At 38.6% G+C, this 26607-nt stretch overlaps 1 protein-coding gene and 1 long non-coding RNA gene across 3 annotated transcripts in view; one reads left to right on the plus strand and one right to left on the minus strand.

Annotated features, from left to right (window-relative positions):
- Nucleotides 1-22013, minus strand: part of RPAP3 (RNA polymerase II associated protein 3) — a 40145-nt gene extending 18132 nt beyond the window's left edge. The window contains exons 1-8 of the mRNA XM_026502023.4: nt 21767-22013; nt 18697-18880; nt 17787-17927; nt 14768-14890; nt 13837-13964; nt 2723-2844; nt 1912-1982; nt 410-535 (exon numbers count right to left, since the gene is read on the minus strand). Coding sequence (XP_026357808.3) covers nt 410-535; nt 1912-1982; nt 2723-2844; nt 13837-13964; nt 14768-14890; nt 17787-17927; nt 18697-18849 — 864 coding nt within the window. The 5' untranslated portion in view covers nt 18850-18880; nt 21767-22013. The remainder of the gene's footprint in view (nt 1-409; nt 536-1911; nt 1983-2722; nt 2845-13836; nt 13965-14767; nt 14891-17786; nt 17928-18696; nt 18881-21766) is intronic.
- The window catches only part of LOC113257689 (uncharacterized), a 35827-nt gene continuing 31094 nt past the window's right edge, over nt 21875-26607 (plus strand). Inside the window, exons 1-3 of one of the 2 annotated variants that reach the window (XR_003317020.4) lie at nt 21875-22181; nt 23120-23391; nt 24584-24664. This is a non-coding gene — a long non-coding RNA (uncharacterized LOC113257689). The remainder of the gene's footprint in view (nt 22182-23119; nt 23392-24583; nt 24665-26607) is intronic. The other variant, XR_007189432.2, reaches the window with a different exon arrangement.

A 26607-nucleotide genomic window follows, 5' to 3' on the forward strand; every position in this document is an offset into this window, starting at 1 on the left:
CGTTCCATAAGTATTTTTCCAAGAAAAGCTACAAGTATGTTAAACTAAATCTCAACTCAGGGTTTCTAAAGGAATTTTGATCAGAAAGCAGTCCGGTGTGAATTAACGAAAAAAAAATTCTATATAAGAATGAATTGTAACTTATTTCTATGTTAAATTTATAACCATCTATACGTAAATACGTTAAAATCCTCAAAAGTAATTTGCTCCCTAAACTATATTATTTTTTAAATTATGTATTAAGTCATCAGTTATTCAAATTTTGAATTAGTAACCCTCCAGGGGTTTTTCAGTATAATTTTCAGTCCCTACTGAAGAATTTTAATATTAGAGAAGACAGAAACAGATACACAAGAAACGAAGAGCAAACTCAACAAAACATATATACGTTGAAATCCCTCTGGATTACCAGATCTTTCTCTGAAATGGCCTGCTGCTTATTCTGTTGCTCTTCAATTTGTTTTTTCTCTCCTTCAGTTGATTTAATCATTGTATCAGCTTCCTTTGGATATGAGTTTTCTTTGGATGGTAAAGCCTAGGAGACAGAGCAGTCAGCTAAAATGAAACAAGTAATGCAAGATGCATATATATATTTGACTTTAAAATATTAAATTACTCAAATGTATTTGAATTTCTGTCACATTTCAAACTAATATTGAAATAGTTTTTACTCTAATTCAAAATCTAATTCAAATTAAAAAACAAAACAGTGAATTTAATATACATCTTATTTCAATTAGAGTAAGTCATATCCCCTAATGGTAGTTGTTCATTTATTTATCAAGAAATATTTATTGGGGGGGCGCCTGGGTGGCACAGCAGTTAAGCGTCTGCCTTCGGCTCAGGGCGTGGTCCCGGCGTTCTGGGATCGAGCCCCACATCAGCCTCCTCTGCTATGAGCCTGCTTCTTCCTCTCCCACTCCCCCTGCTTGTGTTCCCTCTCTCGCTGGCTGTCTCTATCTCTGTCAAATAAATAAATAAAATCTTTAAAAAAAAAAAAAAAAAAGAAATATTTATTGAATTTCTACACAGGCCAGGCACCATTCAAGTAACTATTTTCAAAAATAAACAGATAATTAAGACCACATCACCAAATTTCTCAATTTAATATTCAGTCATTATTTCACCTCAGACAAAATACAAAAACATACAATATAATTCACAATTACAAACAAGTTGATAAATTTATCAGCAGATTATGTGCAATAAGTAATGGCAATATTTAAAAGCAGATTTTCCCCAAACATTGTCATTTTTTTCTCAAAGTTTCAACAGATGGCACAATAATTGTAACTGATTCAACAGCAAACTGAAAGGAATATGTAACTGTACAGTGTCATCTGACAGCAAATTTTATAGCTAGGTAGTAACCATCTTCTCACTGCTAAAAAATTAGTATCGTTTTTGCTAAAATATAAAGTATAAGGATGGAGCGACTTAAAAATTACAAAATCAAAGAATATGCAAAAGTTTAGCACAGAAATCAAAGCACAAGCCGAAAAAGAAAAATTAGTGGGATAAAGAGAAATAACTCTATCATCTGGGAAAAAATAAAGCAGTAGTTCACAGACCTCAGATGACTTTTTTTTTAAGATTTTATTGTAAGTAATCTCTCCACCCAACGTGGGGCTCGAACTCACAACCCCGAGATCAGGAGTCACATGCTTCACAGACTGAGTGGCTGGGTGCCCCTCAGACAACTTTTTAAGATGATGACTCCTAAGGATCTTTAAATACCATTCGTTCTACTTCCTCTAGCCTGCAAATCTGTTTAGTAAAACTATACAGTACAAACAACTAAAATTAGAAAAAGTCTATATTAAATAATCTACAGTACAAAGACTATGCCAAAACCCTTACTTCATCAAATAAAGGTAAGTAATGCACTTAATTTAAGTAACTATGATTTACCTGATTAATTTTCCTGAGTTCATTCGTTGCTTCAAAGTTATTTGGTTCCAGTTCTAATACTTTTTCATAATCTAGGTAAATGAGAAGATCAATATTTGAAAGACAGGATACTAAACAAATCCATAAAACAATAATCATTTGCTACATGTGACAAACAGGCAAGTATCTTGCAGCAAAATTAAGAGGAGTAAGAAATACTAGCCAATGGCAGCCTACTGGACTTTCTCCATTCTCCCCCAGGACAAACAAAACCCTGACAGAATCCCATGACAAATCACCTTCTTCCACCAGCCCCAGGAAGGATTCTTGCTATCACTAAGTTGTACATCATAAAACCAAGCAGCAGCAGAATCCTACCAGATTATCAACTTTATTCAGATTTTTGTAATTTGTAGTACAAAAACCTGTATTATGGGATAATAAAAGGCTTAGAATTTACAAATAAAGAAAAACATGTTAAGAACTTTACGTGCAGTGCTTCTGCCTCAAATTATCCGACAAAATGTTTTAATCCTTATTTTACAGATAAGAAACTGAAAATCATAGGAGATCCATCCATAACCTTCCCTTTGGTCACACAGCTAATACACAGTGGGATGAGAATCTGAACCAAGGTCTAATTGGTGGCCGATAATGTATTCTTTCTCAAAGTATCAAGATACTTTTAAATAGTAAAAATGAGCTTTATTCAAATGCAGAAAGCTCTCCGAAGGTAAGAACTGTGACTGTCTAGTATTCTTTGTATAGCATCTGTTAAATTAAACTGTTAAAGAATCTTTTTAGATAATAAAGACCTGGAAAATATTAATACCTTTTTTGGCATCCTCTAATTTTTGCAAAGCAAATCGAGCAGCACCTCGTCTTGCATAAGCCTTTGTATATCTTCTATTCAAGGCAATTGCTAAGTTACAATCAGACTCAGCAACAGCAAATCTGCAATTTAAAAATATTAAGGTTAATAAAATTCATTTGTTAAACCAAACGTCCAAATTTGTTTCTGAAATCCCCAAGAAGGGAATTGAGTTCCCAGTTAAAGGTGTGTTTCCCACCTTCATTTATTTACTTAAGGCTACTGAAAAGCATTAATTTGTGATGGTGAGACGTAAGCAACATTCCCTTTAAAGCAAGGAACAAGAACACCCATTATCACTGCTTTTTTCATTATTGTACTAGAGGTCCTGACTAATGCAGTTTCATAAGGAAGAAAAACAGGCAAAAAGACTGGAAAGGAAGGAAAAAAAACTAACATTCTCAGGTGATATGATGGTCTACCTAAATAAAACAATCTAGAGACACTGTTAGAAATAATGAAAGTCTGCAAGGTGGCTGCTTTGCTAGAGGTAAGCAACAAAAAAACAGAAATAAACCTAACAAAAGATATTTAAAGACCCATACGCAGAAAATTTGAAGACTGTCTTCAAAAACATTAAAGACTTAAGTAGACATACAGCACATTCATGATCTATAAGTCACAAAAACAGAGCAATATAATTCTCTTCAAACTGAGCTCTAATTCCAAAGCAATTACAATCAAAACCCCAACATAATTTTTCAAGGAATTTGACAAGATGATTCCAATATTTACGTTGATAAAGCAAAAGTCCAAGAATACCCAAGACATTCCTGAAAAATAAGGTAAGAAAACATGCCCAATGCCAAATATCAAGACTTAAAGATAGTATGGAATGGGCAGAGGGATAAGCAACAGATCAACTGGAGAACAGAGGGATAAAAAAGAGTCAGTGCAAACTTGACATAGAACGATGGTGGCATTGCGGATCCATGGGAAAAGCATGGATATTCAATAAATAAGACTGAAATGATTGAGGGGTGCCTGGGTGGTCAGTCAATTAAGCGGCTGCCTTTGGTGTGGGTTGTGATCCTAAGGTCCTGGGATTGAGCCCCACACCGGGCTCCTGGCTCAGCAGGAAGCCTGCTTCCCCGTGCCTGCCACTCCCCTGGCTTGTGCTCGCTCACTCTCTCTCTCTAAAGAACAAAAAAAAAAGACTGAAATGATTGAAATATTCATATGAAAAGATATGAAACTGGAATTCTACCTTCAGCATATATAAAGACTTAAACGTGAAAAGTAAAATATAAAAAGTTTTGGAAGAGGGGCGCCTGGGTGGCACAGCGGTTAAAGCGTCTGCCTTCGGCTCAGGGCGTGATCCCGGTATTCTGGGATCGAGCCCCACATCAGGCTCCTCCACTATGGGCCTGCTTCTTCCTCTCCCACTCCTCCTGCTTGTGTTCCCTCTCTCGCTGGCTGTCTCTATCTCTGTCAAATAAATAAATAAACTCTTTAAAAAAAAAAAAAAAAAAAAAAACTTTTGGAAGAAAATATAGAAGACTATTATGAGCTCAGGGAAGGAAACTATTTTTTTTAACAAATCATATTTTTAGAAGTGCTAACCTATAAAAAAAAATCAATAAATTGAAATATATTAAAATTAAGAATTTCTGTTCACGGAGACTTCACAGAGAAAGAAAAAAAGCAAATCTGCAAATTGGGAAAAATAATTATAAATAAACACTGAAGGATCAGTATCCAGAATAAAGAATTTTTAAAAATCAACAGAAAAACTGCTTAACAGAAAAATGGCCAGACAAGGCAGGCATTTCACAGGGGGGAAAAAAAAATACAAGTGGTGAATAAATATATAGGATGATGTTCAACCTTATTAGCAACTGTGGAAATGCAAATTAAGACCACAATGAATTATCATTTTACATCCGCTAAATTGAAAACAATTAAAAAGCCCAATTCACCAGTGTTGGTGGATAATGGAGCAAGCATTCTTACATGCTCCTAATGGGAATATAAACTTATACGACCACCTTTGTACTACCTGTACAATTGTCATCACCATGTAAAGTCGAACACATATACATCCTGTGACCCAACTCCAAGAAACATACAAAAATGTTGACAGTATCACTGCTTTAAATAAGGAAGAAAAGAAGGGTGGGAGTCCCTGGGAGGAAGGAAGAGAATGGATACAGAAAAGCACATTCCTAAAAAGTAATTATATATAACAGTGAAAATGAAAGATCTACAGCTATATGCAAAACATGAATAAATCTTAGCGATATAATATTCAGAGGAAGAGGCAAGCCACAGAAAACTACATTCAGTATGATACACTCTTAAAGCTTAAAAACAAGCAGTCATACAATATACTACATAGGAATATATACATATACAATGGATTTTTTTAAACCAAAAGAATGATAAATATGCAACTTGAAACAGTGGTTAACTGGGAGAGAAGCAAGGGTCAGGATATGGAAAGGAGTATCAACGTAGCTTCAAAAATAATAGTGTTCTAGTTCCTAAGTTGGGTGATGGGTGCATGTGGGTTTATTTAAAATTATTTTCCATAACTTGCACATACTAAATTATATATTATGAAATGTAAATACTGTAATTTCTCAGGATATTAATAAGTTTCAAAGGCTCAAGTATGTCAATTAAATATTAAAAACTCAGACACCCATATAATTTGTATTTCCAAATAAGTTTTTTTATAAAGATTTTATTTATTTATTTGACAGAGAGCACAAGCAGGGGGAGCTACAGGCAGAGGAAGAGGGAGAAGTAGGCTCCCCGCAGAGCAGGGAGCCCGATGTGGGGCTCAATCCCAGCACCCTGGGATCATGACCTGAGCCAAAGGCAGACACTTAATCATCTGAGCCACCCAGACACCCCTCCAAATAATAATTTAACAGTTAAAAATTTTAACATTCAAGAAATATCTTGATGGTATTTGTCTTTTTTTAAATTCTTATGATAAGTCCATTCTCTACTTATAAGACCATAACACATTCATATTCTTCAACATTAAGTACGTATTTAAAGGGAGAGTATGACTTAAAGATAAACAAAGATAAGAACATATTTTAAGTTTACTATAATGAAAGGTCTCTAGGTGAAAGAGGGTAAGGAGTAGATACATGATTTTTCAAAATAAGGAAATTAATTTCTAAAATTGTTTACCTAGCTACCTTTCCTTCCTTTTGTAAATTAGGTAAAAAACATCATTACTCAAATTTTTATTGGAGGAATATCTTGGTAACGTGGACTACAGGAGCATGGTCCGAGCATCTGAAACCATTTAAAATGGTCTGAATAAAATAACTCAAAAAGAAGGGAGCTGTAAGAATTTACAGAAATGTAGTCTGTGTTTAATCTTTCACAATTTATCATGAAAAGATTTTTTTTTCAAATTTTTTTATTAAGACAAATTTTCTACAGCAGTTTTAGGCTCATAGCAGTGCTGACGGGAAGGTACGGCTATGTGTCAGCTGTACACTCCCTGCCTCCACACGTGCATGGTTACCATTATCAATATCCCACATCAGAGCCGTACATTTGGGCAAGGGATGAACCCATACTGGCACATCGTTATCATCCAAAGTCCATGGTTTACATTACAGTTTATTCTCGGTGTTGTACATTCTATGTGTCTGAAAAAGTATTAAATGGCATGTATCTATCATTACATTATTACAGAGTACTTTCACGGCCCTAAAAAGCTTCTGTGTTCGGCCTATTCATTCCTCCACCACCCCCAACCCCTGACAACCATTCATTTTTTCACTGTCTCCGTCGTTTTGCCTTCTCCAGAATGTCATACAGTTGAAATCATGAAATCATACAGTATATAGATTTTTCAGATTAGCTTCTCTCACGTAGAAATACGCCTCTAAGGGGGAGCTAAGATGGCAGTGTAGTAGGACCACCCTAGGCTTGCTTCGTCCTTCCAACTCAGCTAGATAAATATCAAATCATTCTGAATACTCAAGAAATCAACCTGAGGACTGACGGAACTGCACAACTAGAGGGAGAGAAGGGGCCACAGTGAGGAAGGTAGCAGGTGCCGAGATGTGGTTTGGGGGAGAAACGGATCTCAGGTGCTGTGGAGGGGAGGGAGCCCTGATCCAGGAGAAAGGTGAGAGAGAGTAGAATGCTCGGGGATATGCACAAAGAGAGCACGATCCCAAAGCCACTGGCTTGGAAAATGAGAGGAGCTGATTTGGTGAATTTTTGCAGCCAGCGGGGCTCAGAGACTGCAGTTTTAGAGGTCGGGCTTGGCTGGGATAGAGCCCTGAGGGCGCCGCCCCGCTCCTGGAGAGAAGGCAGGCAAACTACCTGGGAGCAGAAGGTGTGATCTGAGGTTTGCCTATGGCACACGGGGAGAGACTGTTCACTCTTCTGGGAGCACATCTGAGAGGTGGCATTTGCAGAGATGCCTCTCAAGGGACAAAAGAGCCAGCAGGCACCAACTCCCCCCCCGCCCCGCCCCTCAGCAGAGCTGGAGAGACACCTGCTGAGGGCAGCTAACCCGGACACTGGCTGTTTAGCCGGCTTAGCTCCAAATCCCACACCCCTGCACTAACTACCCTTCTGGGTCAGACCTGCATTCGTCCCAGCACAGCAAGCCCCTTCCCCAGGAGACCAGTGCAGGCCCTTGCCACAGCACGTCCCTGAAGTTTGGAGTTTTAAAAGTCAGCAGGCTTGGCTGGGACAGAACCCAAAGTGTACTGCACTGCTCCAGGCAGGCAAGCAACCTGGAGACAGTGTGAAAACAGCGGCCCGAAAACCCCCTGAGAAACTGCTTGCTCTTCTGGGAGTGCTTCCCTGAGAGCAGCAAGTATGGAGACCCCTCTCCGGGGACAAAGGAGCCATTCCCCACTCCCTGCCCTTAGCATAAACCAACTTCAGTAAACAGTACAGCACCAATACTGGCTGCCTAACCTGCTTACACCAAGTCCCGGCCCCCTGTGCTCCACTGGTACTGCTCTTCTCAGGCAAGCGTGCCTAAGTTCCAGCACAGCAGGCCCCTTCCCCAGAAGACCAGCAGAAACCACCCCACGCACCGTGTCTACTGAGCAGAGAGTTCTGCAGGGCTTCAGTTCTGGTGGGGTAGTAGCATCAGGTTTCATGGAACAAGCAGACCAGAGCACACCTACTAAACACTTGCCACACTCTGGCCAAGGTTCAAACTCTGTCCACAGCAGGCAAGGAGAACCTCTGCAGATGACTGAACTGGGATAGAGGAGCCAAAGCACAGAAGCAAAGTGCACGTCGCACACACCAGACACTCTCTGAGTGCCACACCCTGGACACTATATGACCTCTTCTCCATAAAGCCACTACTCTCAGGAGCAAGAAACGTAACAGGCTTTTCTAATACACAGAAAACAGAGACAAAATGCCAACACAGAGGAATTCATCCCAAAAGAGAACGAGAAAAGGTCATGGCCAGAGAGCTAATCAAAACAGATATAAGTAATACATCTGATGGAGAATAAAAAGCAAAAATCGAGGATACTCCCTGGGCTTGAGAAAAGTATAGAAGACGTCAGGGAGACCCTTACCACAGAGATAAAAGAGTTAAAAAACAATCAGAATGAAAAATGCAATAACTGAGATTCGAAACAGACTGGATGTAATGACCCCAAAGATGGAAGAGGCAGAGGAACAAATAAGTGATACAGAAGATAGAATAATGGAAAATAATGAAGCTGAACCAAAGAGAGAAAGAAGAATTAGGGATCATGAGAATAGACTTAGGGAAGTCGGTGACTCCATCACACATAATAACATTCGTATCACAGGAGTCCCAGATAAAGAAAAGGAGGCAGAAGATAATTATTTGAGTAAATAATCACTGAAAACTTCCCTAATCTGGGGAAGGAAAGACATCTGAATCCAGGAGGCACAGAGAACTCCTATCAGAATCAACAGAAACGGGCCAACACCAAGACATACATTGTAGTTAAATTTGCAAAACACAGTGAGAAAGAAAAAATCCTAAAAGCAGCAAGACAAAAGAAGTCCCTAACTTATAAGAAAAGACCCATAAGGCTAGCTAGAGATCCCTCCACAGAAACTTTGCAAGCCAGAAAGGCGTGGCATGATATATTCAATGTGCTGAATGGGAAATATATGCAGCCAAGAATATTCTATCCAGCAAGGCTGTCATTCAGAATAGGAGAAACAAAGAGTTTCCTAGACAAACAAAAACTCAAGGAGTTCATGACCACTAAAGCAGCCCTGGAAGAAATACTAAAGGGGACTCTGAGTGGGAAAGAAAGACCAAAAGTGACAAACACTAGAAAATCTCCAGAAACAACAACAGAATCATAAAATGACACTAAATTCATATCTATCACTAATTACTCTGAATGTAAATGGATTAAATGCTCCAATCAAAAGACACAAGGTACCAGAATGGATTAAAAAGAAAACAAGACCCATCTCTATGCTGCTTACAAGAGACTCATTTTAGACCTAAAGATACCTGCAGATTGAAAGTGAGGGGTGGAGAAACATTTTTCATGCAAATGGAAGTCAGAAGAAAGCTGGAGTAGCCATACTTACATCAGACAAACTAGATTTTACACCAAACACTGTAACAAGAGATGAAGGGCACTATATCATAATAAAGTGAACTATCCAACACGAAGATCTAACAATTGTAAATATTTATGCCCCCAACACCGGAGCACCCAAATATATAAAATAATTAATAACATAAAGGAACTCATTGATAATAATACAATAAGAGTAGGGGAATTTAACATCCTACTTACAGCAATGGACAGATCATCTAAGCAGAAAATCAACAAGGAAACAATGGCTTTGAGTGACACATGGACCAGATGGACTTAACAGATATACACAGAACATCTGATCCTAAAGCAGAATACACGTTCTTTTCAAATTCACATGGAACATTCTCCAGAACAGATTACATACTAGGTCACATATCAGGCCTCAACAAGTACAAAAAGACTAAGATCATACCATGCATATTTTCTGACCACAACCCTACGAAACTTGAAGTCAACCACAAGAAAACATTTGGAAGGAGCACAAATACATGCAGGTTATAAACAACATCCTACTGACGAATGAATGGATCAACCAGGAAATCACAGAAGAAATAAGAGAATACACGAAAACAAATAAAAATGAAAATATGACGGTCCAAAACTTTTGTGATACAGCAAAAGCAGTCCTAAGAGGAAAGTATATAGCAATGCAGACAGACCTTAAAAAGCAAGAAAAATCTCAAACACACAAGCTAACCTTACACCTAGAAAGGAGCTAGAAAAAGAACAACAAACAAAACTTAAAGACAGCAGAACAAGGGAAATAATAAAGATTAGAGCAGGAATAAATGATATAGAAACAAACAAACAAAAAACAGATCAATGAAACCAGGAGCTGGTTCTTTGAAAGAATTAATAAAATTGATAAACCCCTAGCCAGACTTATCAAAAAGAAAAGAGAAAGGACCCAAATAAATAAAATCACAAATGAGAGAGGAGACATTTACAACCAAGACCACAGAAACACGAACAATTAAAAGAGCATATTATTGGGGCGCCTGGGTGGCACAGCGGTTAAGCGTCTGCCTTCGGCTCAGGGCGTGGTCCCGGCGTTCTGGGATCGAGCCCCACATCAGGCTCCTCCGCTGTGAGCCTGCTTCTTCCTCTCCCACTCCCCCTGCTTGTGTTCCCTCTCTCGCTGGCTGTCTCTATCTCTGTCGAATAAATAAATAAAATCTTTAAAAAAAATAAAATAAAATAAAATAAAAATAAAAGAGCATATTATGAAAAATTACATGCCAACAAACTGGACAACCTGGAAGAAGTGGATAATTCCCCAGAAACATATAAACTACCAAAACTGAAACAGGAAGAAACAAAAAACTTGAACAGACTGATAACCAGGAAAGAAATTGAATCAGTAATCAAAAATCTTCCAACAAACAAAAGTCCAGGGCTGGATGTCTTCACAGGGAAATTTTACCGAACAGTTAAAGAAAAGTTAATACCTATTCTTCTCAAACTGTTCCAAAAAACAGAAATGAAAGGAAAACTTCCAAATTCATTCTGTGAAGCCAGCATTATCCTGATTCCAAAACCAAAGAGTCCACCAAAAAAGAGAACCACAGGCCAGTAACTCTGAAGACCATGGATGCAAAAATTCTCAACAAAATACTAGCAAATCAAATCTAACAGTACATTAAAGGATCACTCACCATAATCGAGTGGGATTTATTCCTGGGCTGCAAGGGTGATTCGATATTTGCAAATCAATCAACGTGATACACCACATTAATAGAAGAAAGGATAAGAACCATATGATCCTCTCAATAGATGCAGAAAAAACATTTGACAAAGTACAACATCCATTCATGATAAAATCCCTTGACAAAGTAGGAATAGAGGGAATATACCTCAACATCACAAAGACCATACATAAAAAACCCACAGCAAATATCACCCTCAATGAGGAAAAACTGAGAGCTTTTCCTCTACAGTCAGGACCAAGACAGGGATATTCACTCTCACCCGTTATTAACATAGCACTGGAAGTCCTAGCCTCAACAATCAGACAACAAAAAGAAATAAAAGGCATCCGAATCAACAGGGAAGAAGTCAAATGTTCACTTCTGCAGATGACATGATACTCTATATAGAAAACCTAAAAGATTCCACAAAAATTGCAATTCAGTAGTCACAGGATACAAAATCAACGTACGGAATACTGTTGTATTTCTATACACCAATAATGAGGTAGCATAAAGAGAAATCAAGGAATTATTTGCACCAAAACCCATTAAGGCACCTAGCAATAAACCTAACCAAAGAGGTGAAAGATCTGTACTCTGAAAAGTGCAGAACACTTACGAAAGAAATGGAAGAGCACACAAAGAAATGGAAAAACATTCCATGCTCATGGATTGGAAAAACAAATACTGTTAAATGTCTATACCACCCAAAGCAATTCACACATTTAATGCCATCAAAATATTCAAAATACCATCATCATTTTTCAGAGCTAAAACAAACAATCCTAAAATCTGTATGGACCCACAAAAGACCCCGAACAGCCAAGGCAATCTTGAAAAAGAAAAGCAAAGCTGGAGGCATCACAATTCCAGACTTCAGGCTATATGTCAAAGCTAGTCATCAAGACACGATGGTACTGGTATAAAAACAGACAGATCAATGCAACACAACAGAAAACTCAGAAATGGATTCACAATTCTATGGTCAATTAATCTTTTACAAAGCAGAAAAGAATAGACAATGGAAAAAAACAGTCTCTTCAACAAATGGTGCTGGGAAAACTGGACAGTAACATGCAAAAAATGAAAACTGGATCACTTTCTTACACCATACACAAAAATAAAGTCAAAATGGATGAAAGACCTAAATGTGAGACAGGAAACCATCAAATTCCTAGAGGAGAACACACACAGTAACCTCTCTGGCACTGGCTGTAGCAACTTCTTACTAGATACATCTCCAGACGCAAGGGAAACAAAAGCAAAAATAAACTATAGGGACTTCATCAAAACAAAAAGCTTCTGCACAGCGAAGGAAACCATCTACAGAATTAAAAGGCAACCCACAGAATGGGAGAAGATATTTGCAAATGACATATCTGATAAAGGGTTAGTATTCAAAATCTATAAAGAACTTATCAAACTCAACACAAATAATCCAGTTAAGAAAAGGGCAGAAGACATGAGTAGACATTTCTCCAAAGAAGACATACAAATGGCCAATAGATACATGAAAAGATGCTCAACATCACTCATCATCAGAGAAATACAAACCAAAACTACAATGAGATACCACCTCATACCTGTCAGAAGAGCTAACATTAACAACACAGGAAATAACAGTTGTTGGTGAGGATGGGCAGAAAAGGGAAACTCTTACTCTGTTGGTGGGAATGTAAACTGGGGCAGGCACTCTGGAAAACAGTATGGAGGTTCCTCAAAAAGTTAAAAATAGAAGTACCCTACGATCCAGCAATTGCACTACTAGGTATTTACCTAAGGACACAGAAATACTGATTGGAAAAGGTACGTTCCCCCCCAATGTTTATAGCAGCAGCATCAACAATAGCCAAATTACGGGAAGAGCCCAAAAGTCCATCACTGATAAATGGGTAAAGAAGATGAGTGCGCACACACACACACACACACACACACACACACGGAATATTACTCAGTCGTCAAAAAGAATGAAATCTTGTCATCTGCAATGATGTGGGTGGAGCTAGAGTATATTATGCTAAACAAAATCAGTCAGAGAAGGACAAATACCATAGGATTTCACTCATATGCGGAATTTAAGAAACAAATGAACATGGAGGAAAAAAAAGAAAGACAAATCAAGAAGCAGACTCTTAACTACAGACACAAATTGAGGGTTACTGGAGGAGAGGCAGGTGGGGGGATGGGTTAAGTAGGTGCTGGGTATTAAGGAGGGCACTTGTGACGAGCACTGAGTGTTGCATGCAAGCAATGAATCACTAAATTCTACACTGAAACTAATATTCCACCGTATGTTAACTAACTGGAATTTAAATAAAAATTTGGAGGAAAAAAAAAAAAAACGAAGAGCCCATCTCCATTTTCAAGGAAAGAAGAAAGTTATCTTTTTATGATGTATGATTCCCAAATGCTAGTCTGCATGCAAGTGCCAGAATTTGGGACAAGTTTTTACCACTTTATGATGAAAACTGGGAAAAGACAGACCATATAGTAAATTCTTGTAAAGCCAAATTATTTCATTTAAAAGACTGTTCTAAGATTATGTCCTTAATACTGCCAAATAGCCTTTTGTTCAAGAAATTATAATGACAGCAGATGACTGTATGTTTGTTTTACTAGGCTTAGTTATGAGAATAAAAAGTCAGTAACACTAAGAAGAGAGAGAGAGAGAAGAAATATGCATCTAAGTTTCCTCCATGACTTTTCACGACTTAATAACTCATGCCTTTTTATTGCTGAATATTATGTAATTGCCTGGATGTACAAAAGATTTTAAAAAAAAAATCAGTCTCCATACACATATAAAATAGTCAGACACATTACGGGAATCCCTTACTTTTTCAACCTAAAGTATGCTGATGCTCTGTTTGTTGGCAACACAGGATTATACGGATCAGCATCCATGCCTTTGGTGTAGCATTCAATTGCTTCATCATATTTTCCTTGTTTGAAGTATTTATTGCCCTGAAAAAGCACATGAATCAGATATATACTGGCAGAGAATTGCAGAGCCACTTTCTTTCAATATTATGCATCTCTTACTAACTCATTAGCTCTGTGTTCAAGGTTAACAGGAAAGAAAAGAGAATTAAGCAAAATGGTCTTCCGACTAATGCTGAAATTCACTAGATACTCTGGTATGAGCACAAGCCAAAAAAGCCTTCGTAGAAAAATGAGTAACATACCTAGCATTATATACTTTAGATTGACAATAACCCACAAAAATGTAACAAAAGAAAGGCATCAAAATGAAGTCTAATCTGAAAAGAGTTCCACTTTTTGAAAAGCAATATAATTAGTTTTACAATGAGGGTTTCTGAAGAGGGATGTTTAACATTCCAAAAAGTAACCAAAGATGACCTGTGATACAGAGGAGTGGAATTTAATATGCATGTCAAGATTCACACACTGATTTTAAGTTACTTTAGTCTTCTACAAAAAACCCTAAAAGGACTCTCTGTACAGTCCATGCATAATACTTCATTTAATATTCTTAACAACCCACTGAGGTTTAGTAATAATATTAATCTTATTTTTACAGTTAAGAAAACTGAGGTACAGGAAATTAAAGAACTTGTCACAGGATCTGAACCCATACAATCTGGTTTCAGAGCATATACTTGTAATCAAGTTCTTGATACGGATACAGCCAATAACAACTTAAAGTGTGAACATCCCCCAAACTACACTGAAGAAATACTGGGATCCATACGATTTTCTACATATCCTGCTTACACGAAGGAAACTAATGCTAACCTAAAGAATACCTTTTCTTTTAGAGCAAGAGCCTTTTGTGAATCTACATGAATCCCATCTTCTTCTGACTCTGATTCTTGAGACACAGAATCATGGGTACTCTCTTCTTTATCAAGCTCATCAAGGATACTGTCCTGAAATTATAAGTAGAACAGTGCTCATAATTACATGACCATTAAAATAAAGAAGTCATTAAAAAAAAAAAGTACACTCAACAGAACTTACATTGTAATGATCTAAGGACCTAAAGGCTTAAGGTTGCTTTCAATCCAAATAACCTCTCATTGTTAGGATTATCTCCAGAGAAAAATGCCCCCTTGTTTAGAAAACCAAGATCCAGACTATTTCAAGAATCTAGCTACGAACTCATGAAGTAAGTAAGCTAAGTCAATAGAGCCTACAAATCCCTCTAAATCACAAACTATTCGTAGTGAGGTATTTACAGCTTGACATAAGCGAAGTTTGGAAATAACGCCAAACTAATGTAATAAACAACCAACAGCCAAGAAAGGTTTTTACTAAAAACCTTTTTTCTTCTTTATTCTCAAAATATGAAAAACTGCCTGTAAAGCACATGAACTCCTAATCCTTACAAAAACCTATGAGGTAAGTATAATTCCCCATGTTTTTTACTGGAAGGAACGAAGACACACAGGTTTATTAACTCAAGATCACTGGGCTAATGAGTGCCCAAGCCAAGATTTGAATCAAGGCAAATCTGCCTCCTCTGAAGAGCTCTCAAGGACTGTGTTAGAGTGTCTCTCAGTGAATTCCAAAAACACAGCCAACTCTACCAAAGAAAATACATAATATGCTAGTCCAACAGTTCCTCATCTCTTTTGGATCACACATTCCTTTCACGGTAATAAATCATCTCATCATATTTATCACATACGATAAAAGAATGGTTTTTATTAAGAGATTTTAAAACCAGTAAGCGTTAAAGTTCATTAAAGCTCATTTAAACAAAAATTTTAATTATATAAAAAAATCTTTTTTGCCTTTAATACCATACTACTTATGTCAAAAAACCCCAAGTCATTGACAAATTAAAAAATAAAATAAAATCTATGCTTGTTTCCTTGAATGAACATTAAAGGATAGACTGAAACTCAGCTACGTGTTTTAGCATGAAGATTCCACAAATACCACCAGCCTACCGACATTAAAGAGCCGAGATTATCCAACGCCGCTACGCTTGCATGTGTAGACCACCACCAGCAGCAGAACACTAAAGCAGCTGCTCAGATCTCAACTAGAGTGGGATGGTAAGTAAACACCTACGTCTTGTATGGATACACTAAAACGACGTCAAGCAACGCAGGGCATCATGATGGCACTGGCCACACAAAGCAGGAGTTCAAAAGTATCTGCTGACTGAGTAAATGACTGTATAGAAAGCACCACTCTCAGCAATGATCTGAGGGTGATGGCTTTCAGGAAAAAGCATTATAAGAACATACCACCTTACGAAAAGGAAAAATCTATATAATGACAGGTAAGGTCACAAAAAATCAAAGTAGACTATATAATACTCAGCAGAGAAAAAATCATGTTCAGAAAGTACTTCCCACAGCAATAAATCCAAGACCTAAAATCGTACTTCTCTTACATCAGGACAATACTGAAGCAGATGGCAAACTATTTAATTGTTAGTGCCAGCTCTATCTTGAGTCAATTAGCCTTGGTTTCATTAAGAAAAATACAATTAATGTGAAAAACTATTGAGCAATGTCTTCTAAAACTAAATGTATATATAAAATATGTCCTGGCAAATTCCCTCCCGGGTGCTTACATCCATCAAAAGACACATACAAGAATGTTCATAGCAGATTTATTCATAATAGTCCCAAACTGGAAACAACCCAAACTATGTCAATAGGAGAATGGATACACAAACTGTGATATATCCACACAATGGAATTCTAATCAGCAAGGAAAAAGAACAAATTACTGCTACTGTTAATATGGATCAATCTCAGACAATGCCAGCAAACAAAGCTAAACACAAAAGAGTGTGTACTGTATGATACATTTATATGAAATTCCAAAACTGGCAAAACTGATCTATAATATTAGAGATCACAATACTGGCTACTTTCGGGAGGTAATCAACTGAAAAGGAAGGCTTCTGGGATGCTGGAAACATCTTATATTTTGATGTGGATCATGGTTTCTCAGGTATATACAGGAGCAAAAATTCAGGGAGCCGTACACTTAAAATTTTTGCACTTCACTGTATGTATACTATAACCTCAAATAAAAATGTTAAACAGACAAGTGCAAATAAAATAATAAACATAAAAATCAGAAGAGTGGTTATCTATGGGGATAGAGGGAAGAAAAGAAGATGGGATAGGGATGCGGTATTTTTGAATTCTAAATGCAGTGGTGGCTACCCAAATCTGTGTGGTAAAATGGCATTGAACTATACATACATTGTACCATATCAATTTCCTGGTTTTGATACTGTACTATAATTAAGGAAGATACAACCACTGGGGTAAATGGGGTAGGGAGTACACAGGACCTCTACATACTATTTTTTTTAATACCTTTTTTTTTTTTTAAGATTTTATTTCTTTATTTGACAGAGATAGAGACAGTCAGCGAGAGAGGGAACACAAGCAGGGGGAGTGGGAGAGGAAGAAGCAGGCTCCCAGCGGAGGAGCCTGATGTGGGGCTCGATCCCAGAACGCCGGGATCACGCCCTAAGCCAAAGGCAGACGCTTAACGACTGCGCCACCCAGGAGCCCCTACATACTATTTTTGCAGAAAGAAAAAATAGAAAAAAAGAAAAGGATCCTGGCTGTTTTAGCCACTACTCACTGAATGAGGGCTTCAGGAGAAAAAAATAATCTAGTTAATTGAAAAGCAATGTCATTTAATTTGGACTCACATAAAATAATCTATAAGTGAAAGACACAAAGGTAAGAACTTTACATTATTCTTCATTTAACCCATGACTCTTAGCTAACTTCAAGACAATTTTATTCAAATACTAAGAAGCACAGAAGCAAATTAACTTACCACATCAAGTTTTGCCCATGCCTCATAATCATAAGATTTTATCCTGTTTTTTGTGTTTTCATCTTTGGTTTTTTTAGAAGACTCTTTAGGTTTGCCTTTCTTCTTTTTCCTAAAATTCCCATTTCGAATAGGAGGTAAATTCTAGGGATGGGAAAAAATAAACACACAATGTTTAAGCACTGCTCTGTTATTACTCTTTTATATAACTACCAATGTTTAAAACTATCACTAAATTATATTTTCAAGTAAGAAGTACTTTTTATTTTTTAAGTGCTTAAAATACCAATTTACCATCTTCACTTATAACAATTCATGCCTGAAAAGTTTAATTCATTCTTTGACAAATGCTGAATATTGTTTAGTCACAAGGAAAGTATTAGCTAGAAATTTTAATTATACACTTCATTTGCAATCCTAAATTCACGCTTCCGAAATTGCTTTATCGTCAGCCTTACTACAATGAATCAGCAGTACAACAGCAAACTGAACTGCCTCCATATCGTTAGTTTGAAAGTTACCCATACTTAAATGCGGTCTTAAGAAAAACGTTTGTAAGTAATCTACATTTTATGCCAATACTGTATGTTAAGATACCATTAAATATGTAATTGTACACAATCTGTATTATATATATACACACACACCCCTAAATATCGAAGATGCTATTCATTTACCTTAAGAATTATCACGCGGTCTTCCTTTCTGTAACTACTGGCTAAGCCTTAAAATGTCTGAATAGAGTTAATATAATTATTACAAACATTTAAAAAGCAGAATTTTTCAAAATGTTTGACAGGCAGCACATGACTTCAATTTCAGTATTTTCGTGAAACATTTTACAAGGTTGTGCTTTGTTTTAAATTAAACAGCTTTGCTGGAAGCTAAAGTGGGATTTAATCAAGAAAGTTACCTCTTCAGGAACACCATTCTGTCTTCTTAGTTCCATATCCTTCTGTTTAATATCTTTTTCCCAGTTTTCTAAATCCCTCATAAAGTCCTGTAATTCTTCTGCATTTTGTTTCACTTGTAGTTGTAATTCAATTGCTTTATTTGTCGAAGTCATTATGGTCTGCAGGCTTTTGACCAACCAATCTCTGACAAGAATTAAACAGAATTATTTGGTTTGTTTTTGAAGCAGAGCTAATTAATGATTTTTTTACCACTTCATAAATGGCAAAAAATACGTGCATGGACGAGAGTCTAAAGTGATGCTGAACAAAGAAAACATCAGTATATTATTTTTTAAATGAATCAATGTTTGCTGAATGAACAAATGAAAAATAAACAGACAAGTCTGGGCTTCACTGCAATGCAATATGAATGAAAGGCAATGATGGGGAAATCACTGAAATTAGCAAGCAGCAGACTCTCTGCTCATCTCCAGTTTATAAATTAATCTAATTATCTCCTTTACTCCTTTTCAAAATTTATTGAACTTCTGCTATGTGACAGGTCCTGTAAAAACAAGTAAGACAAGATCCCAGGTCTAGTGGAAAAGGAAACGAAATAATCAAGTACCGAGCCACAAAATACTATGCTAGGCAGGGTTTTTCATCTTGGGGCTATTGACACTTTGTGTTTTGTTTTGTTTTGTTTTGTTTAAGATTTTATTTATTTATTCGACAGAGAGAGAGGCAGCGAGAGAGGGAACACAAGCAGGGGGAGTAGGAGAAGGAGAAGCAGGTTTCCCGCCGAGCAGGGAGCCCAATGCGGGGATCGATCCCAGAACGCTGAGATCAGGACCTGACCTGAAGGCAGACGCTTAAGGACTGAGCCACCCAGGCGCCCGGCTATTGACACTTTGGGCCAGATAATTCTCTGTGGTAGAAGGTCTGTCCTATGCATTGTAAGATGGCTGGCATCTTCCAAGTGTGTAGCAGTATTCTCCCTCCCCTCTAGACTGTGACAATCAAAAATGTCTCCAGACATTGTCAGATGTCACCGGGGAGACAAACTCCTGGTTGAGAACTGCGCTAGAGGCACATACAGATGCTGTGGGACTGACCACAAAGGACAGGCATAAATCAGGTGGGTAGGGTGGTGGGTTCAAGGAAAGAGTCCCCAGAGGTGCTATAACTAGCTAGTGATTAACCATGGAGTGGGCACGTGGACTGAAGGACTAAGAAAGAGAATGACGGAAGAGAAGGCTGAGGTGGCTATGGGACAGATCTCAAAATGCCAGGCCTTGAGGTCTGAGAGCTATGAAAGTATCGTGGAGGTAAAATCAAAAGTACCTCATGACTGATTCAACTGAGGAGCTGCGAGCAGAGAAGGACATAAACAATGTCTTAGATTTCCTGCTTGGGAGCCTGGTGAAATTAGCAGTGCCATTTGAGTCACAGATTTGATCTGTGATCTAGAATTGATCACAATTCTAAAAGGAAAAGAGGGGGGCACCTGGCTGGCTCAGCCGGTGGAACATGCCACTCTTAATCTTGGGGTTATGAGTTTGAGCCCCACGTTGGGTGTAGAGATTACTTTAAAAAAAATTTTTTTAACCTTAAAAAAAGAAAGGAAAAGAGGTTTCAGGATTGGAGGACAAGAAGACAAATATTTCAGTTTGGGATATACTGACTCAAGTGCTTATCAGACATCAGGATGACATACCCAGTAGGTAGTTACATAGGGCAGAGATATAAATTTATAAATTTGAGTGTCATTAGCATAAAGGTACAAGTTACAATCATGGATTTGGACCTGCTTAATCACTGCGACTGCTGGGTTGGGTGGGGCCGGGGTGGAGCCTGCAAAACACTACCATTTAGGGAACAAGCCAAGGAGATGCCAATATAGGAAAAACTGGGGAGCAACATCTAGAGAGCTGGGAGGAAAACTGGAGAGTACTGTCACAGAAGAGAATTTTCAAGAATGAGTTCAAGATGAGAGAGGTTGGCAGTGCCTAATGACACAAAGGTTGCATTAGGGGAAAGAAAGTGCACTGTATTTAGTCATATAAAAATTTATTGAAAGTTTTAATGAGACTTAAGGAAAGAATGGAAATAAAATGAGCTGCTGAGTAAATGAGATTATATGGGGATTAGCTAATTCTGTAATAATCTAAGATTGCTCACAAGTATAGTCTGGTGGAAGAGGACGAACAGAATCAGTGTAAAAGAAGATCTAGGAAAAAGGATGAGTGATGGGGCAGGATGAGTAATGGGGCAAAGTCCGCAAAAAGATAGGAAGGGATTCAACGTTTAAGGTGAGTGGGGAGGGGAGCAGCATGGGAACGAGAGCAGAGATTAGGAAAATCACTTTTCTGATGGTTGCAAATGCAGATAGGTCTTCTGACCCCTTGCCTGTCCTTATAACCTAATAAAGTTTAACCTTCTTTTCAGGCAGTGCCCCAGTTTGATCACGTATGTATATCTCATTTTTAAAAAAAACGAAACCAGTATAGTGCTTTCCTGGGGGCTCAAAAATAGGAATAATAATGCAACAAGCCGCTGAGATGCTACAAAGAGTCGAAACCCTTTTTCATTTCACTCATCACCTCTGCTGCTCCCGCAGGTACAATTGCTCCCACGGAACCTACGACGGGGCTAGAGTCGGAGCAGGGAACCAGAAACTTCCAGTGCTGGGGGGTATCGCTTTCATACTCAGTATCCAGGCGAACACAGCACACCCACGCCGAGAGGGGGGCGGGTATCCCCCCCCCCCTCCTGCAGTTCTCTAGGTAGGGTGGATCTGCGATCGGATCACCGCAAATCGGCCAATACCCTGGGTAGCCGGGGATGGAGGGACAGTCGGCGGAGCAGATCTTCCATACCCTGGCGCGCAGGGCGAGTCCCTTCCGGAACGCTCCCCCGGGACGCCGCTACCCTGGACACCACCGCGCCGCCGCGCCCTCGCCGCCCGCCCTCACGCGTTCCTGCCCTCCGCCTCCCCCGGCACCCACGGCCGCGCGCCCTCTTTGCGCCAGGTCACCCCCAAAGCCTCGTCGGCTATCGCAGCCGGCGATAAAGGCAAAGCCGGCTCACCTCGCTAGGCCGTTACTGCCCGCAGGACCGGTACCCCAGGCCCGCAGCTTCCCACGCCGGGCCCCGCCTTCCCGAGCTTTCCCACAAGTCCCCGCGTGCCCTCGCCCCGCCCCCTGGCTTCCGGACGGAGCGTGCGCAGAAGGTCAGATACTGTGCGCCTTTCTTCTCCCGGTGGAGTTGAAGAATTGACAGGTGTGTTAAAGGCAAATCTGACGCCTTGCCTGTTTCCAACGTGACTAAACTTCACGGGAGATAACCCCAAAACTGCAGAGTCATCCTGACTCGTTCTGATTCCCAAAGTAATAACATCTTGAGTATTAACTTGGAATCCCTTAAAACAATTTTAGCCCGAATATTTGCCTTGCCGGTGTCTGTAGATTACGACCTTTGTAGGCATGACGATCATCCGAGAAAGGTACTGTTTCCAACAGACTGTGTAATCTTGTAACTCTGACAATTGTGCGCGGTTGTTGTTTTTCCCCCCTTTAAGCGCCTCCATTTGGCAAACCAGTTCTTCAGTCTGACTCTTTTCGCCTTTGCAAGTAAACTCTCCTTTTTTAAGTGTATCTACATCTGAGTCTTCCTTGGACGTGTGTCAGTATTAAGATCTGTCTTTAGGGGCGCCTGGGTGGCACAGTCGTTAAGCATCTGCCTTCGGCTCAGGGCGTGATCCCAGCGTTCTGGGATCAAGCCCCACATCAGGCTCCTCCGCTAGGAGCCTGCTTCTTCTTCTCCCACTCCCCCTGCTTGTGTTCTCTCTCTCGCTGGCTGTCTGTCTCTGTCAAATAAATAAATAAAATCTTTAAAAAAAAAAATCTGTCTTTAGATGTGCCCTGGCTTAAAACGAAGAAAGAATGTGAAGGTTTTAGTGCTTCTTGCTTCTGCTTAGTGTAAGAGTGAGCTTTCTTTCAATTTCATGACAACTCTAAAATTGTAAAACAAAAATAATGTCAACAGCCCATGAAAACAAACAGAAGCAAACAAACCTATCGGTTTGAAACAACTCAATGATCTCAAACATTAGTCCCAAAATCCAGTTCAGTGGCTCTCAGTTTTGGCTGAGCTTTGGAATCATCTATGGAGCATTAAAACAAAAACAAACAAACAACAATAAAAAAAAAAATAGGGGCACCTGGGTGATTCAGTCCGTCCCACATCAGGCTTCTCCGCTAGGAGCCTGCTTCTTCCTCTCCCACTCCCCCTGCTTGTGTTCCCTCTCTCGCTGGCTGTCCCTCTCTCTGTCAAATAAATAAATAAAATCTTTAAAAAAAAAAGAATTATTTGAAGTAATAAGCATATTATTTTATTTTTTTATCTCACAACATAATGGTAATGTTATCCCCATTTTACCAGTGAGGAAGCTGATACGAATCATTAAGAAATTTGCCCGTACGGCCAGCAAGTGACAGAGCTTGGTGAGGTACCTGGGCATTCCGGCTTCAGAGCCAGCACCCGTGACCACCATGTTCTCCTGATTCCTTGTCTTGCTCATTTGGCTGTGAGCTCCCCTGAGGAAGGGCGAGATGAGGCCCTGGTCCACCCATCTGCACTCTGTGACTTGCCTGAGATGTTCCTTCATATCTGGCATTCTCCTAGCATCTGTAGCCTACGTAATCTGTTGACAGGTAAGAACTTTCTTAATTTATCTCTTTAGGACCTCCTCCTCCCTCACTGGGTCAACTTCCACAACCGCAGAAGCTGTATCCAGAAGTGTCCTTACATGTCTTGTGGATGTGGCCTATGGGGCTGGTTAGCAGGGCTGGGGATCACCAGTCTCCTTTTACTGCACCCCATAATCTATGTATAATGCTCCTTCCACACTCTCAAGACTAATTTTCTAGAGAAGTTTTAGGTTTCCAATAAATTGAGATGAAGGTACCAAGATTTCCCATATACCTCCTGCCCCCACACATACATAGCCTCCCTTACTATTAACATCAGTCACCAGAATACTACAATTTTCTACCAAAAATGAACTTACATTGACACATCACAGTCACTCAGAGTCCATAGTTTAACTAAGGGTCGCTCTTGGTGTTGTACAGTGGTTCTGGACAAACTTATAACAACCATGTATCTCCCATTGTACTGTCATACAGAATATTTGCACTGCCCTAAAAAGCCTCCGTGCTCTGCCTATTCATCCCCCCACTATCTGCATCTCGGGCATGATCTTTCCTATTGTTTCCACAGTTTGCCTTTTCCGGAATGTCATATACTTGGAATCATACAGTATGTAGCCTTCTCAGATTGACTTTTTTTCACTTAGTAATATGAATTTAAAATTCCTCCATGTTTTTTCATGGCTTGATAACTCATTTCGTATGAGTCTGAATAGTACTCTGTTGTCTGGATGTACCACGGTTTATCCATTCGCCTACCACATTTTGACAATTATGAGTGCAGCTGCTATAAATATTCACATGGGTGTTATTGTGTGGCCAAAAGTTTTCAAATCCTTTGGGTAGATACCAAGAAGAGTAATTGCCGGATCATATGGTAAGAATACCGTTTTGTTTTGTTTTGTTTTGTTTTGTTTTGTTTTGTTTTGAGAGAGAGAGAGAGCACGTGCAAGCGCATGGGAGTGGGAGGAGGAGGGGGGACAGGGGGACAGAGAGAAATGTAAGCAGGCTCCATGCCCAGCACAGAGCCCGCACAGGGCTTGATCACACCACCCTGAGATCATGACCAGAGCTAAAATCAAGAGTCAGTTGCTTAACCAACTGAGCCATCCAGGTGCCCCAAGAGTATGTTTTGTTTTGTGAGAAACTGCCAAACTCTCTTCCAATGTAACCGTCCATTTTGCATTCCCACCAGCAATAAAGGAGTGTGCCTGTTGTTTCACATCTCCACCAGCATTTGGTGGTGTCAGTGTTCCAGATTTTGGCCATCTAATAGGTAGGTAGTGCTATCTTGTTATTTTTAATTTGCATTTCCCTGATGAAATATGATGTGGAGCAACTCTTCATATTCTTATTTGCTATCCGTATATCTTCTTTGGTAAGGTGTTTGTTATGGTCCCATATTTTTTTTAACCGAGCTGTTTTCTCATTGTTGAGTTTTAAGTCTTCTTTGTATATTTTAGATAACCGTCTTTTATAGGTGTGTATTTTGCAAATATTTCCTCCTAGTCTGTGACTTATCCACTAATGCTCTTGATGTTGTTTTTCACAGAGCAGATGTTTTTAATTTTAATGAGGTATAACTTACCAACTTTTCTTTCGTGGGTTATGTCTTTGGTGTTGTATCTAAAAAGTCATCACCATACCCAAAGTCATCTAGGTTTTCTCCTATGTTATCTTTTAGGAGTTTCATGGTTTTGTGTTTTATATTTAGGTCTATGATCTATTTTGAGTTAATTTTTGTGAAGGGTGTAAGGCCTGTGTCTAGACTGATTTTTTTACATGTAGATGTCTGGTTATTCCAGAATCTTATTGAAACTAATACTTAGCTCCATTGTATTTCCTTGACTCCTTCATGAAAATCATTGAGTATGCTTCTTTGGGTCTATTTCTGGGCTCTCTATTCTGTTCCATTGAACTATTGGTCTTTTCTTTCACCAACACCACACTGTCTTCATGACTGTAGCTGTATAGTAAGTCTGGAAGTCTGGTTCTTCTCCGATATTGTATTGGCTCTTCTGGGCCTTTTACCTCTCCATATAAAATTTAGAAATGGTTTGTTGACATCTATAAAATAACTTGCTGGAGCTTTGAATGGGATTGAGTTGGGAAGAATTGACATTTTGACAATATTGGGTCTTCCTATCTGTGGACACGGAATATCTTTCCATTTACTTATTTTTACATCTTATTCATGAGAATTTTTTAGTGTTCTTCATAAAGATCTTGTGTATATTTCGTTAGGTTTATACTTAAGTATTTCATTTTGGGGGTTGCTAATGTGAATGGTATTGTGTTTTTCATTTCAAATTCCACTTGTTCATTACTGGCATATAGGAAAGCAACTAACTTTTTATATATTAACCTTGTATCTTTTAACCTTGCTATAATTACTTATTACTCCCAAGAGATTTTTTTGTTGATTCTTACAGATTTTCTACATAGATGATCATGTCATCTGTGAATAAAGACATATTTCCCAATATGCATAACTTTTATTTCCTTTTCTTGCCATATTGCATGCACAAGGACTTCCAGTTCAATGTTGAAAAAGAATAGCGAGAGGGGACATTTTTGCCTGGTACCTGATTTTAGTGGGAAACCTTCAAGTTTCTCAGTATTAAGTATGATGTTAGCTGTAAGTTTTTTGCAGATTATTTTTATCAAGTTGAAGAAGTTTCCTTCTATTCCTAGTTTACTGAGAGTTTTTATTATGAATGGGTGTTGGATTTTGTCAAATGCTTTTTCTACATCTATTGATATGACCATGCAATTTTTCGTTTTTGGTCTGTTGATGTGCTAAATTACATTAATTGATTTTTTAATGTTGAACCAGCTTTGCATACCTGGAATAAATCCCACTTGGCTGTGGTATACAATTCTTTTTATACTTTTTTGGGTTCTACTTACTAATATTTTGTTGAGAATTTTTACGTCTACGTTCATGAGATATATTGGCCTGTAGTTTTCTTTTCTTATAATGCCTTTGTCTGGTTTTGGTATTAGTGTAATGCTGACCTCATAGAATGAGTTAAGAAGCATTCCCTCTTTTTATATCCTCTGAAATAGACTGTAGAAAACTGGGTAAATTTCTTCCTAACCTATTTGATAGAATTTACCAGGGAACCTATCTGGACTGGTGCTTTCTCTTTTAGAAGGTTATTAATATTATTTATTTACCAGATATAGGCCTATTCAGATCATCTATTTCCTCTTGTG

This window comes from Ursus arctos, unplaced genomic scaffold (assembly GCF_023065955.2).
Source record: "Ursus arctos isolate Adak ecotype North America unplaced genomic scaffold, UrsArc2.0 scaffold_26, whole genome shotgun sequence".
In the NCBI taxonomy this organism is placed as follows: domain Eukaryota; kingdom Metazoa; phylum Chordata; class Mammalia; order Carnivora; family Ursidae; genus Ursus; species Ursus arctos.